General features: G+C 46.2%; 1 protein-coding gene across 4 annotated transcripts in view; it reads right to left on the bottom strand.

The window, feature by feature from the left end:
- The window catches only part of LOC139555332 (FH1/FH2 domain-containing protein 3-like), a 179471-nt gene that overhangs the window by 22536 nt on the left and 141935 nt on the right, over nt 1–15000 (bottom strand). For all 4 annotated transcript variants that reach the window (XR_011670983.1, XM_071369046.1, XM_071369047.1 and 1 more), the window contains 4 exons: nt 13832–14088; nt 11998–12330; nt 10285–11018; nt 7046–7186 (listed from right to left, as the gene is read on the bottom strand). Coding sequence is in view for 3 of the 4 variants with exons in the window: in XM_071369046.1 (XP_071225147.1) it covers nt 7046–7186; nt 10285–11018; nt 11998–12330; nt 13832–14088 (1465 nt within the window). In the remaining variant the exon portion in view is untranslated. The remainder of the gene's footprint in view (nt 1–7045; nt 7187–10284; nt 11019–11997; nt 12331–13831; nt 14089–15000) is intronic.

The raw sequence follows: 15000 nt of genomic DNA, 5'->3' as shown, positions 1-15000 counted from the left end.
GGCAGGGCCCAGGTCTATCAGGGTCCAGGTCTGGCAGAATCTGTGCAGAAGATCTAGGTGCTGCTGTAGGCCCTCCTTGGTTGGTGACAGAAACACCAGATCATCAACAAACAGTAGACATTTGAGTTCAGAGTCCAGTAGGGTGAGGCCGGGTGTTGTAGACTGTTCTAGAGCCTTCACCTGCACACTTGTTCTTGTGTACATTGATCGTATAATATCGTATATTTTCCACCCAACACCACTTTCCATCAATTTGTATAGCAGACCCTCGTGTCAACAGCTATTTGGAAATCAACAAAGAATGAGAAGACTTTGCTTTTGTTTTGTTTGTTTGTCAATACGGGTGTGTAGGGTGTATACGTGGTCTGTCATGCGATATTTTGGTAAGACGCCAATTTGACATTTGCTCAGGACATTCATTTCACTGAGGAAATGTAGGAGTCTGAAGTTGTGGATTTTTAATTGATGCAGATTCCACTGTAATTATTGGGGTCAAATCTGTCTCAAATTTTTGTATTTTGGTGTGATCAGACCTTAGTTTCCATATTTTTGGGGGAGATGCCAACGCTAAGGATGATGTTAAAGCATTTAAGTATATCCCATTTGAATTTGTGGTCTGTATATTTTATCATTTTGTTTAATATACCATCAACACCACAGGCCTTTTTGGGAAGAAGGGTTTGTATGTTTTCCCGTAACTCAGTGGGTTCTGGTAGTCTTTAATAGTGTCTCTGGATTGTCCCTGAGGAGCTTCTGTTTGTACTATTTCATGCAGTGTGGGGAACTGTACTATGATAGGCTCTGCACAGGGGTGTAAGGAAGCAGCAGGGGTGTAAGGAATCAGCAGGGGTGTAAGGAATCAGCAGGGGTGTAAGGAAGCAGCAGGGATGTGAGGAAGCAGCAGGGGTGTAAGGAAGCAGCAGGGGTGTAAGGAAGCAGCAGGGGTGTAAGGAATCAGCAGGGGTGTAAGGAATCAGCAGGGGGGTAAGGAAGCAGCAGGGGGGTAAGGAAGCAGCAGGGGTGTAAGGAAGCAGCAGCAGGGGGGTAAGGAAGCAGCAGCAGGGTGTAAGGAAGCAGCAGGGGGGTAAGGAAGCAGCAGGGGGGTAAGGAAGCAGCAGGGGTGTAAGGAAGCAGCAGGGGGTAAGGAAGCAGCAGCAGGGGTGTAAGGAAGCAGCAGGGGTGTAAGGAAGCAGCAGGGGTGTAAGGAAGCAGCAGCAGGGGTGTAAGGAAGCAGCAGGGGTGTAAGGAAGCAGCAGCAGGGGGGTAAGGAAGCAGCAGCATGGGTGTAAGGAAGCAGCAGCAGGGGTGTAAGGAAGCAGCAGGGGGGGTGTAAGGAAGCAGCAGCAGGGGGGTAAGGAAGCAGCAGCAGGGGGGTAAGGAAGCAGCAGCAGGGGTGTAAGGAAGCAGCAGCAGGGGTGTAAGGAAGCAGCAGAGGTGTAAGGAAGCAGCAGCAGGGGTGTAAGGAAGCAGCAGCAGGGGGGTAAGGAAGCAGCAGCAGGGGTGTAAGGAAGCAGCAGCAGGGGGGTATGGAAGCAGTAGCAGGGGTGTAAGGAAGCGGCAGGGGGGGTGTAAGGAAGCAGCAGGGGGGTAAGGAAGCAGCAGGGGGGGTAAGGAAGCAGCAGCAGGGGGGTAAGGAAGCAGCAGCAGGGGTGTAAGGAAGCAGCAGGGGGGTAAGGAAGCAGCAGGGAGGTAAGGAAGCAGCAGGGGTGTAAGGAAGCAGCAGGGGTGTAAGGAAGCAGCAGCAGGGGTGTAAGGAAGCAGCAGGGGGGTAAGGAAGCAGCAGGGGGGTAAGGAAGCAGCAGGGATGTAAGGAAGCAGCAACAGGGGTGTAAGGAAGCAGCAGCAGGGGTGTAAGGAAGCAGCAGCAGGGGTGTAAGGAAGCAGTAGCAGGGGTGTAAGGAAGCAGCAGCAGGGGTGTAAGGAAGCAGCAGCAGGGGTGTAAGGAAGCAGCAGCAGGGGTGTAAGGAAGCAGCAGCAGGGGTGTAAGGAAGCAGCAGCAGGGTGTAAGGAAGCAGCAGCAGGGGTGTAAGGAAGCAGCATCAGGGGTGAAAAGGAAGCAGCAGCAGGGGTGTAAGGAAGCAGCAGCAGGGTGTAAGGAAGCAGTAGCAGGGGTGTAAGGAAGCAGCAGCAGGGGTGTAAGGAAGCAGCAGCAGGGGTGTAAGGAAGCAGCAGCAGGGGTGCAAGGAAGCAGCAGCAGGGGTGTAAGGAAGCAGCAGCAGGGTGTAAGGAAGCAGCAGCAGGGGTGTAAGGAAGCAGCAGCAGGGGTGTAAGGAAGCAGCAGCAGGGGTGTAAGGAAGCAGCAGCAGGGGTGTAAGGAAGCAGCAGCAGGGGTGTAAGGAAGCAGTAGCAGGGGTGTAAGGAAGCAGCAGCAGGGGTGTAAGGAAGCCATGGAGTAGGGTGCCTTAGAGGCCTCTGAATTTGTGGGTGTGGAATGTTCTGAATCACTGGTTGCCATTGTTTGACTCAAGGGCTTTCACACCTCATCCCTCAGTGTAAATGAATGTTGCAGCTGGGACGTCGGTCAAGTCCGAGAAAGCTTGATAGCTCTTTAGTCTTCACTAATCATTCAGTCTTTATAAAGTTAAATATCGAGAGAATATTGTAACGCCTTTTACTTCTTGGCTTTAAGTATAGCTTGGTGGTAAGAACCCTTCCTGGTAATGTTGTCCAAAAACCCAGGTTGTATTTTTGTTGTTTTGATTTTGAAGTGAAGGGGTATGTTGTAGAGAGCAGAATTCTTTATAGGTTCTTGTGAAAAAGTCTATTAGTTTATCTAACTCAAAATCAATATTTTTTGTTCTGGAAAAGTTAATGCACTCATGACCTCTCTCTCTCTCTACACCCCCCTGCTTCACCACGGCTGTAGTCAATTTCAGAGTGAGTGCTGATCCCTAAATCCTTACCAGGCTGGGGGGGGGGGGCGAAGAGAGAGAGAGAGCTGTTCTTAAACTTTTCAATATTATCCTCATCTCTGGCATCTTCCGAAAATATAAGGACTGACCACCTCAATCCACAGAAGACCAATTATTACCGTATTAATTACTGTGGAATCTGAACAAATGTCAACTTGGCTTCTTACGAAAATACCGTACAACAGACCACGTATTCACCCTGCACACCCTAATTGACAAACAAACCAAAAGCAAAGTCTTCTCATGCTTTGTGGATTTAAAAAAAAAACGCTTGCGACTCAATTTGACATGAGGGTCTGCTATACATATTTATAGAAAGCGGTGTTTTGGGGGAAGATTATTAAATCATTGAACACAAACAACAAGTGTGCAGCTAAAATTGGCAATAAACACACATATTTCTTTCCTCGAGGCCGTGGGGTGAGACAGGGATGCAGCACGAGCCCCACCCTCTTCAACATATACAGTTGAAGTCGGAAGTTAACATACACTTAGGTTGGAGTCATTAAAACTTGTTTTTCAACCACTCCACAAAATTCTTGTTAACAAACTATTGTTTCGGCAAGTCGGTTAGGACATCTACTTTGTGCATGACACAAGTAAGACACAAGTTTACAGACAGATTATTTCATTTATAATTCACTGTATCACAATTCCAGTGGGTCAGAAGTTTACACACACTAAGTTGACTGTGCCTTTAAACAGCTTGGAAAATTCCAGAAATTGATGTCATGGCTTTAGAAGCTTCTGATAGGCTAATTGACAAAAATTTTAATCAAAAGAAATCAGCCTCAGAATTTTTTTTGCAGACCTCCACAAGTCTGATTCATTCTTGGGAGCAATTTCCATACGCCTGAAGGTACCACGTTCATCTGTACAAACAATAGTACGCAAGTATAAACACCATGGGACCTTCATAGTCAAAGTCGTATTCTGCCACTGTGTACTCTCTGTTTAGGGCCAAATAGCATTCTAGTTTGCTCAGTTTTTTTTGTTAATTCTTTCCAATGTGTCAAGTAATTATCTTTTTGTTTTTCATGATTTGGTTGGGTCTAATTGTGTTGCTGTCCTGGGGCTCTGTGGGGTGTGTTTGTGACCAGAGCCCCAGGACCAGCTTGCTCAGGGGACTCTTCTCCAGGTTCATCTCTCTGTAGGTGATGGCTTTGTTATGGAAGGTTTGGGAATTGCTTCCTTTTAGTTGGTTGTAGAATTTAACGTCTCTTTTCTGGATTTTGACAATTAGCAGGTATCGGCCTAATTCTGCTCTGTGTGCATTATTTGGTGTTTTATGTTGTACACTGAGGAAATATTTGCAGAATTCTGCATGGAGAGTCTCAATTTGGTGTTTTTCCCATTTTGTGAATTCTCTCTCTCTCTCTCTCTCTCTCTCTCTCTCTCTCTCTCTCTCTCTCTCTCTCTCTCCCTCTCCCTCTCTCTCTCTCTCTCTCTCTCTCTCTCTCCTCTCTCCTCTCTCCTCTCTCCTCTCTACTCTCTCTGTGTGGACTTGTTTACAGCCTGGTAAGGATTTAGGGATCAGCACTCACTCTGAAATTGACTACAGCTGTGGTGATGCAGGGGGGTCGGTATGGAAGGGAAAGAGTAGGAGTGTGTGCGTGTACATGTTCCTAAAAATGACAGTGTTGTGTGTGTGTACATGACCTCACTCCTACTCCCCACTCTTATAGGCTACATGCAAACCATTAGTGCTTATTAGCAGAAGTCGGTATACAGTTATAACAGCCTGGTCATCATCCAACAGTTATAACAGCCTGGTCACATCCAACAGTTATAACAGCCTGGTCACATCCAACAGTTATAACAGCCTGGTCATTAACCAACAGTTATAACAGCCTGGTCACATCCAACAGTTATAACAGCCTGGTCATTAACCAACAGTTATAACAGCCTGGTCATTAACCAACAGTTATAACAGCCTGGTCACATCCAACAGTTATAACAGCCTGGTCATTAACCAACAGTTATAACAGCCTGGTCATCAACCAACAGTTATAACAGCCTGGTCATTAACCAACAGTTATAACAGCCTGGTCACATCCAACAGTTATAACAGCCTGGTCATTAACCAACAGTTATAACAGCCTGGTCATTAACCAACAGTTATAACAGCCTGGTCATTAACCAGAGTCTATATCAGTTTAGGTCACATACAGTTATAACGGCTTTGTCATTAATCAATGGTCATAACAGCCTGGTCATTAATCGGCAGTTCTAATAGACTAATCACATCTACCAGTTATAGCAGCCTAGTCATTAATCAACGGTTATAACAGCCTAATCATTAACCATCAGTTATAACAGCCTGGTAAGATCATTGTTGAACGTAAAGACTCCGCTGCCAAACATGGATATCATGTTGACGTAGAAGACCCCTGCCAGAACTAGTATATCATGTTGATCAGTAAAGACCCCTGCCAAACTGATATCATGTTGACGTAAAGACCCCTGCCAAACTGATATCAAAACTAATATTTAGTTTGGGAGACATTTGTTCAGCCTTCTGTAAGTTTAAGAAACATTCAACTTAAAAGTTTAAGACACCATTTTTCCTTGCTGGTGTAATAACTAATTTACCGTCTGGTGGCGTCTTTTCAAACAGCTCTTACAATAAAAGGGAATTATTATAATTTTCACAATTTCACAATATTATTCACTCAAAGTGAGAAGATATATATACAGTATATACTGTATATAAACTCAGCAAAAAAAAGAAACGTCCTCTCACTGTCAACTGTGTTTATTTTCAGCAAACTTAACAGTTGTGTAAATATTTGTATGAACATAATAAGATTCAACAACTGAGATATAAACTGAACAAGTTCCACAGACATGTGACTAACTGAAATGGAATAATGTGTCCCTGAACAAAGGGGGGGGGTCAAAATCCAAAGTAACAGTCAGTATCTGGTGTGGCCACCAGCTGCATTAAGTACTGCAGTGCATCTCCTCCTCACGGACTGCACCAGATTAGCCAGTTCTTGCTGTGAGATGTTACCCCACTCTTTCACCAAGGCACCTGCAAGTTCCCGGACATTTCTGGGGGGAATTGCCCTAGCTCTCACCCTCTGATCCAACAGGTCCCAGACGTGCTCAATGGGATTGAGATCCGGGCTCTTTGCTGGCCATGGCAGAACACTGACATTCCTGTCTTGCAGGAAATCACGCACAGAACGAGCAGTATGGCTGGTGGCATTGTCATGCTGGAGGGTCATGTCAGGATGAGCCTGCGGGAAGGGTACCACATGAGGGAGGAGGATGTCTTCCCTGTAACGCACAGCGTTGAGATTGCCTGCAATGACAAGAAGCTCAGTCCGATGATGCTGTGACACACCGCCCCAGACCATGACGGACCCTCCACCTCCAAATCGATCCCGCTCCAGAGTACAGGCCTCGGTGTAACGCTCATTCCTTTGACGATAAACGCGAATCCGACCATCACCCCTGGTGAGTCAGAACCGCGACTCATCAGTGAAGAGCACTTTTAGCCAGTCCTGTCTGGTCCAGCGACGGCGGGTTTGTGCCCATTTACCTTCATGAGACCCTGACTACATCACAAGAGGAGATGTTTCAGGTGAAGTGAGAGACATTTCCAACAACAATCCACCTGACAGACATACAAGTGAAGTGTTTGATACCACAGTGCTCTCCAACCAGGTTCTCCGACTGACCCCCTTTTCCTAACAGGAGTGAACCCCCACCAGACTGTGTGTGTGTGTGTGTGTGTGTGTGTGCTTGTTTTTGTGTGTTTAGTGTGTGTGTGTGTGTGTGTGTGTGCGGGCCACCAGCCTTCACCACAGGTGATTTGAATGGTAGCAGATTTAATAACAGTTGTGGTTTTGAGAGGCGTCTATAGTTCAAAGTGCCAGAGTGTAAACGTTCAGCCCCCAGCATCTCCTATCCAGACCTTACCTATTACAGGAAGTTAGGGGTCTTAAGGAGCCTTCCACGGGGATCTGTCTACACACGTAGACAAAGGCCTTAAAGGGATAGTTGGATTCTCATTTACCTTGGCTGTGATCGGTTCAGTCTTGATGTTTTGATGTCTAACATATTTGTTAGGTTGTATATTTTAAAAAAAATTATTGGACAATGTGTGCGTCCGTGTGTGTGGTTACCTTGGTGACGGGTATCTCCTTGGACTTGGTCTGGAAGAGGTGCTCTAGTTTGGCCGTGTCTATCTTGACCGGCTCCAGTTTGAACCACAGAGAGTCTCCACTGCTCCTGCTGCTAATGTACTGGTAGTCTGACGGACGCACCTGCAACACAACCACTAGATTAATGACCTGGAACACAACCACTAGATTAATGACCTGGAACACAACCACAACCACTAGATTAATGACCTGGAACACAACCACTAGATTAATGACCTGGAACACAACCACTAGATTAATGACCTGGAACACAACCACTAGATTAATGACCTGGAACACAACCACTAGATTAATGACCTGGAACACAACCACTAGATTAATGACCTGGAACACAACCACAACCACTATATTAATGACCTGGAACACAACCACTATATTAATGACCTGGAACACAACCACTATATTAATGACCTGGAACACAACCACTAGATTAATGACCTGGAACACAACCACAACCACTATATTAATGACCTGGAACACAACCACTAGATTAATGACCTGGAACACAACCACAACCACTATATTAATGACCTGGAACACAACCACAACCACTAGATTAATGACCTGGAACACAACCACTAGATTAATGACCTGGAACACAACCACAACCACTAGATTAATGACCTGGAACACAACCACTAGATTAATGACCTGGAACACAACCACTACCACTAGATTAATGACCTGGAACACAACCACTAGATTAATGACCTGCAACACAACCACTAGATTAATGACCTGGAACACAACCACTAGATTAATGACCTGGAACACTACCACTATATTAATGACCTGGAACACAACCACTATATTAATGACCTGGAACACAACCACTACCACTATATTAATGACCTGGAACACAACCACTAGATTAATGACCTGGAACACAACCACTAGATTAATGACCTGGAACACAACCACTATATTAATGACCTGGAACACAACCACTACCACTAGATTAATGACCTGGAACACAACCACTAGATTAATGACCTGGAACACAACCACTAGATTAATGACCTGGAACACAACCACTAGATTAATGACCTGGAACACAACCACAACCACTATATTAATGACCTGGAACACAACCACAACCACTAGATTAATGACCTGGAACACAACCACTAGATGAATGACCTGGAACACAACCACTAGATTAATGACCTGGAACACAACCACTATATTAATGACCTGGAACACAACCACTACCACTAGATTAATGACCTGGAACACAACCACTAGATTAATGACCTGGAACACAACCACTAGATTAATGACCTGGAACACAACCACTAGATTAATGACCTGGAACACAACCACAACCACTATATTAATGACCTGGAACACAACCACAACCACTAGATTAATGACCTGGAACACAACCACTAGATTAATGACCTGGAACACAACCACTATATTAATGACCTGGAACACAACCACTAGCTTAATGACCTGGAACACAACCACTAGATTAATGATCTGGAACACAACCACTATATTAATGACCTGGAACACAACCACTAGATTAATGACCTGGAACACAACCACTAGATTAATGACCTGGAACACAACCAAAACCAATAGATTAATGACCTGGAACACAACCAAAACCAATAGATTAATGACCTGGAACACAACCAAAACCAATAGATTAATGACCTGGAACACAACCAAAACCAATAGATTAATGACCTGGAACACAACCAAAACCAATAGATTAATGACCTGGAACACAACCACGAACAATAGATTAATGACCTGGAACACAACCTCAACCAAAATATTAATGACCTGGAACACAACCACTAGATTAATGGATATTTGATTGGATAGTGTTCGGTAAAGGAACATTTATCAGGTGTTGGCAGCAAAGCATCATTTTGCTAACTATAAATGATTAAAACACAGATACAAGAAGGTGTTTTGGTTGCATGACCTTTTTCAGGTCAAGTCTCCATTCAATCCCGCTGTATAAATTTAACCCCGAAGAGAACAAACCACAGGTTCTACATTAGATCACAGCCAATTAAATCAATGGATTTAATCATGAAAGGTGATTTATTTTATTATGATTTACACTGCAAACATTGGAAACACCTCCCTAATATTGAGTTACACCCTCAGAACAGACTCAGTTCCTCGGGGCATGGACTCTACAGACTCAGTTCCTCGGGAAATGGACTCTACAGACTCAGTTCCTCGGGAAATGGACTCTACAGACTCAGTTCCTCGGGAAATGGACTCTACAGACTCAGTTCCTCGGGAAATGGACTCTACAGACTCAGTTCCTCGGGAAATGGACTCTACAGACTCAGTTCCTCGGGAAATGGACTCTACAGACTCAGTTCCTCGGGAAATGGACTCTACAGACTCAGTTCCTCGGGGCATGGACTCTACAGACTCAGTTCCTCGGGAAATGGACTCTACAGACTCAGTTCCTCGGGAAATGGACTCTACAGACTCAGTTCCTCGGGAAATGGACTCTACAGACTCAGTTCCTCGGGAAATGGACTCTACAGACTCAGTTCGTCGGGGCATGGACTCTACAGACTCAGTTCCTCGGGGCATGGACTCTACAGCCTCAGTTTGTTGGGGCATGGACTCTACAGACTCAGTTCGTCGAGGCATGGACTCTACAGCCTCAATTCGTCGGGGAATGGACTCTACAGTCTCAATTAGTCGGGAAATGGACTCACAGCCTCAATTCCTCGGGGCATGGACTCCACAAGGTGTCTAAAGCAGTCCACAGGGATGCTGGCCCATGTTGACTCTAATGCTGTTTTGTATACTCAGTGTAAAGAGCAGGTGTTCATAATGTTTTGTCCACTCAGTGTAAAGAGCAGGTGTTCATAATGTTTTGTCCACTCATTGTAAAGAGCAGGTGTTCATAATGTTTTGTACACTCAGTGTAAAGAGCAGGTGTTCATAATGTATTGTCCACTCAGTGTAAAGAGCAGGTGTTCATAATGTTTTGTCCACTCAGTGTAAAGAGCAGGTGCTCATAATGTTTTTTCCACTCAGTGTAAAGAGCAGGTGTTCATAATGTTTTGTCCACTCAGTTTAAACTTGAACCCCAAATAAAAGTGGATTGAAAATAAAAGTGAACTTTTTATTTGTTGATGTTTCTACAAATAGCTCCATGTTGAACCCCTTTTAGGCCACTGGTCTCTGTAAAACAGTCGAGTAGAAATACTGACCTCACTCCAGAACAACCTGATCGTCTTCCTACTCTTCTGGACCGGTTCTGAAGGAGTTGGAGGAGCGGGGGCCACGGAGCAGAATGGGGGCGGAGGTGGCATGCTTCTCATCCCTGGCATTGGGGGTGGTGGCGGACAGCCCAACAGAGGTGGGGGGCAGTACGGGAGGTAAGGGTTAGGGGGTGGGGGAGGAGGGGGACACAGGGAGTCTGAACCCTCCATCAGACCGGCATCCAGAATGTTTTTATCGTCTTCCTCTTTCAGGTCGGTGAAGTCGATGTCTCCGATGCGCAGCTCCCTGGGACTGGCCAGGAGCTGGTCCCAGATGGTATCTGACTCCTTCTTAAGGGGAAGTGGACGGGGCTTCTCTTGTTCTACAACGGCGGCCTCGTGAGAGGGGCTATTGAGCGGGGTGGGAGGCGAGCCCAGTCCCTTTACTAGATCGCCGAAACGTTCAGCGAACACTCTGACGTTCGAGTGAGATTCCTTTTTTTCCGGGAGGTCGGTTTTCCGGGTGCTCTCCTCTCCCTCGTCAGACGGTCGGACGGCTTCCTGGTTGGCCTTTCCCCCGACTCCTTTTTCCTTCACCCTCTCCTCCTCATCCTCTTCCTCGTCCTCCTCGCAGGGCTCCTTGTTCTGGGAGTAGAGCATGTCTAGCATGAAGCGTTTGCTGTTGAGGATTTTGCTGCACTGTTCATTCACATCCACCTCCTTAACACTCTGGGTCCACGGACCTGCACGGAGAGACGGGAAACAACAGGAGTGATATATACTGTAGGTGCTGTAGGAGAGACAGGAAACAACAGGAGTGATATATACTGTAGGTGCTGTAGGAGAGACAGGAAACAACAGGAGTGATATATACTGTAGGTGCTGTAGGGGAGATGGGAAACGACAGGAGTGATATATACTGTAGGTGCTGTAGGAGAGACAGGAAACAACAGGAGTGATATATACTGTAGGTGCTGTAGGAGAGACGGGAAACAACAGGAGTGATATATACTGTAGGTGCTGTAGGGGAGATGGGAAACAACAGGAGTGATATATACTGTAGGTGCTGTAGGAGAGACGGGAAACGACAGGAGTGATATATACTGTAGGTGCTGTAGGAGAGACAGGAAACAACAGGAGTGATATATACTGTAGGTGCTGTAGGAGAGACAGGAAACAACAGGAGTGATATATACTGTAGCTGCTGTAGGAGAGACGGGATACAACAGGAGTGATATATACTGTAGGTGCTGTAGGAGAGACGGGAAACAACAGGAGTGATATATACTGTAGGTGACGTATGTGACATTACTGACATTCAAATTTGATATTAAATAGTGTGACTACGTCTCAGTGATTGGCAATGGATTCTGAATGGAGTATAATATTGAAGTGATTAATCGGATCCTCTGTCTCTGTCTCTGTCTCTGTCTCTGTCTCTCTCGCTCTCTTTCGCTCTCTTTCGCTCTCTTTCTCTCTCTTTCTCTCTCTCTCTCTCTCTCTCTCTCTCTCTCTCTCTCTCTCTCTCTCTCTCTCTCTCTCTCTCTCTCTCTCTCTCTCTGTCTTTCTCTCTCTCTCTTTCTTTCTCTCTCTCTCTCTGCCCCCCCCCTCTCTCTCTCTCTGTCTCTCTCTCTCTCACCGTTCTCATTGCTCCCCCTCTCCTCTCTCTCTCTCTCTCTCTCTCTCTCTCTCTCTCTCCCCCTCTCTCTCTTTCACTCTCACCGTTCTCATTGCTCCCCCTCTCCTCTCTCTCCAGGGTACTGCTGGCAGAGGAGATACTGGAGGCCGAGCAGTTGTCTTTCTCGTTCACTTCTTCATTCTGTCGTTCCTTGTCGCTCAGAATCCCACTGTCCTCCTCCCCGTCCTCCCTCTCCTCTTCCTTCTCCGGCGATGTTAAAACCTCTTCCTCCTCTCGCACCTCCTCTTCTTCTCCCTCCGTCCCTGCTTTTGTTTCTTCCTTTACTTCCTCTGTTTCCTGCTCTTCTCTTTCCTCTTCCTCCTCTTCTGCCTCCTTCTCTTCTAGACAGGCAGTGAAGTCCTCTGCCTTCAGTAGATCTGTTCCACAGCAGAGAGGAGAGAACTACAGGTTAGAAATGCAAGTTAACACAAAAACACAAATTTTTTCTCTCTCTCTTTCTCGCACGCACGCACGCTCGCACACACACACACACACACACACACACACACACACACACACACACACACACACACACACACACACACACACACACACACACACACACACACACACACACACACACACACACACACACACACACACACACACACACACACACACACACACACACACACACACACATACACACACAACAGTACATACAGTGATGTAGCCAACCCAAGGCTGCAATAACAGTATTTCTGAGTGGGGCCCTTTACACACTGGTCTATTAAAGACACAGTACTTGTGTTCATGTCTGGAGACCGGGGGCCTCACTCAGAGAGAAAACAAGCTTCCCCTCCATCACACTTTCAAAAAGGGCAACAACCATCTGACCTTAGCACCCACTTCCTCTCTCTCTCTCTCGCTCTTATTGTCCCTCTCTCTCTCTCTCAGACACACTGAGAAGACATTCAGACACGCTGAGAAGACATTCAGAAACGCTGAGAAGACATTCAAACATACTGAGAAGACATTCAAACATACTGAGAAGACATAAACACACTGAGAAGACATTCAAACACGCTGAAAAGACATTCAAACACACTGAGAAGACATTCAGACACACTGAGAAGACATTCAGACACGCTGAGAAGACATTCAGAAACGCTGAGAAGACATTCAAACATACTGAGAAGACATTCAAACATACTGAGAAGACATAAACACACTGAGAAGACATTCAAACACGCTGAAAAGACATTCAAACACACTGAGAAGACATTCAGACACACTGAGAAGACATTCAGACACACTGAGAAGACATTCAGAAACACTGAGAAGACATTCAGACACGCTGAGAAGACATTCAGACACACTGAGAAGACATTCAAACACACTGAGAAGACATTCAGACACGCTGAGAAGACATTCAGACACACTGAGAAGACATTCAAACACACTGAGAAGACATTCAGACACACTGAGAAGACATTCAGACACGCTGAGAAGACATTCAGACACACTGAGAAGACATTCAAACATACTGAGAAGACATTCAGACACACTGAGAAGACATTCAGACACACTGATAAGACATTCAAACATACTGAGAAGACATTCAGACACACTGATAAGACATTCAAACATACTGAGAAGACATTCAGACACACTGATAAGACATTCAGACACACTGATAAGACATTCAAACACACTGAGAAGACATTCAGACACGCTGAGATACATACTGCGTTCTCCTCTGAGAGAGTCTCTCTCTCACACACACACACACACACACACACACACACACACACACACACACACACACACACACACACACACACACACACACACACACACACACACACACACACACACACACACACACACACACACACACACACACACACTACATTCTCCTCTCCTTGGTTCCCTTACCAGTCACCGAGGGTGTGTATGGTGTAACAGGGGTCTCGGTCTCCTCCGGTTCTAGATCAGGTTCTGTGTCTGGTTCCCCTGGTTCCCCTGGGTCCTGTTCCTCATCCTGAGACGCCAGGGAGGAGGGGGTGGTGCTGCGGGACGAGGTGGGGGCACAGGCTTCCACTGGGCTAAAGGTCAAACTCAGGTCAGGGCGTGACCTGGGCACGCGGTCCCTCTCAAACTCCTCTGCCGCCAAGCGTTCCACGTGCTTATACCTGGTGGAGAGAGAGAGAGTGAGGAGAGAGAGAGGAGAGAGAGAGAGGAGAGAGAGAGAGGAGAGAGAGAGGAGTAGGATAAAAGGGGAGGGGTGAAGAGAAAGAAAGAGAGAGAGAGAGAGAGAGAGAAGGGGAAGGAAGGAGAGGGGAAGAGAGAAGGAGAGAGAGAAGCAAAGTTAAAAGACTGTACAACAGCAAAATTAAAGAGTACGCCGAGGACAACAGAGTCCAGAAGATGAAAGAAATGACAGAATGTGTCCCTTTTCCTCTTGCCATTCTGAAGGACGTCAATTCTCCTAGTATGATCCTGGTCGTGTCTCCTGTCTGAAGGACGTCAACTCTCCTAGTATGATCCTGGTCGTGTCTCCTGTCTGAAGGACGTCAACTCTCCTAGTATGATCCTGGTCGTGTCTCCTGTCTGAAGGACGTCAACTCTCCTGGTATGATCCTGGTCGTGTCTCCTGTCTGAAGGACGTCAACTCTCCTAATATGGTCCTGGTCGTGTCTCCTGTCTGAAGGACGTCAACTCTCCTAGTATGATCCTGGTTGTGTCACATCTCCTGTCTTTGTTCAGCTGTCACAACTCCACCATTCCTTCATTGTAACCATATTATCTCTCTCTCTCTCTCTCTCTCTCTCTCTCTCTCTCTCTCTCTCTCTCTCTCTCTCTCTCTCTCTCTCTCTCTCTCTCTCTCTCTCTCTCTCTCTCTCTCTCTCTCTCTCTCTCTCTCTCTCTCTCTCTCTCTCTCTCTCTCTCTCTCTCTCTCTCTCTCTCTCTCTCTCTCTCCTCTCTTTACTCTCTCTATCATGCCTCATTACCTATCCACAAAACACATTCTCTAAACTCATCACTCGCTTCCTGCACCAGAAAAGTAAATGCACCATCTCCCTCTCCAGACTTTAGTTTTCAGC

This window comes from Salvelinus alpinus, chromosome 26 (assembly GCF_045679555.1).
Source record: "Salvelinus alpinus chromosome 26, SLU_Salpinus.1, whole genome shotgun sequence".
Classification (NCBI taxonomy): Eukaryota; Metazoa; Chordata; class Actinopteri; order Salmoniformes; family Salmonidae; genus Salvelinus; species Salvelinus alpinus.
Note: the sequence above shows the minus strand (reverse complement) of the source record. Positions and strands in the feature narration are given on the sequence as shown.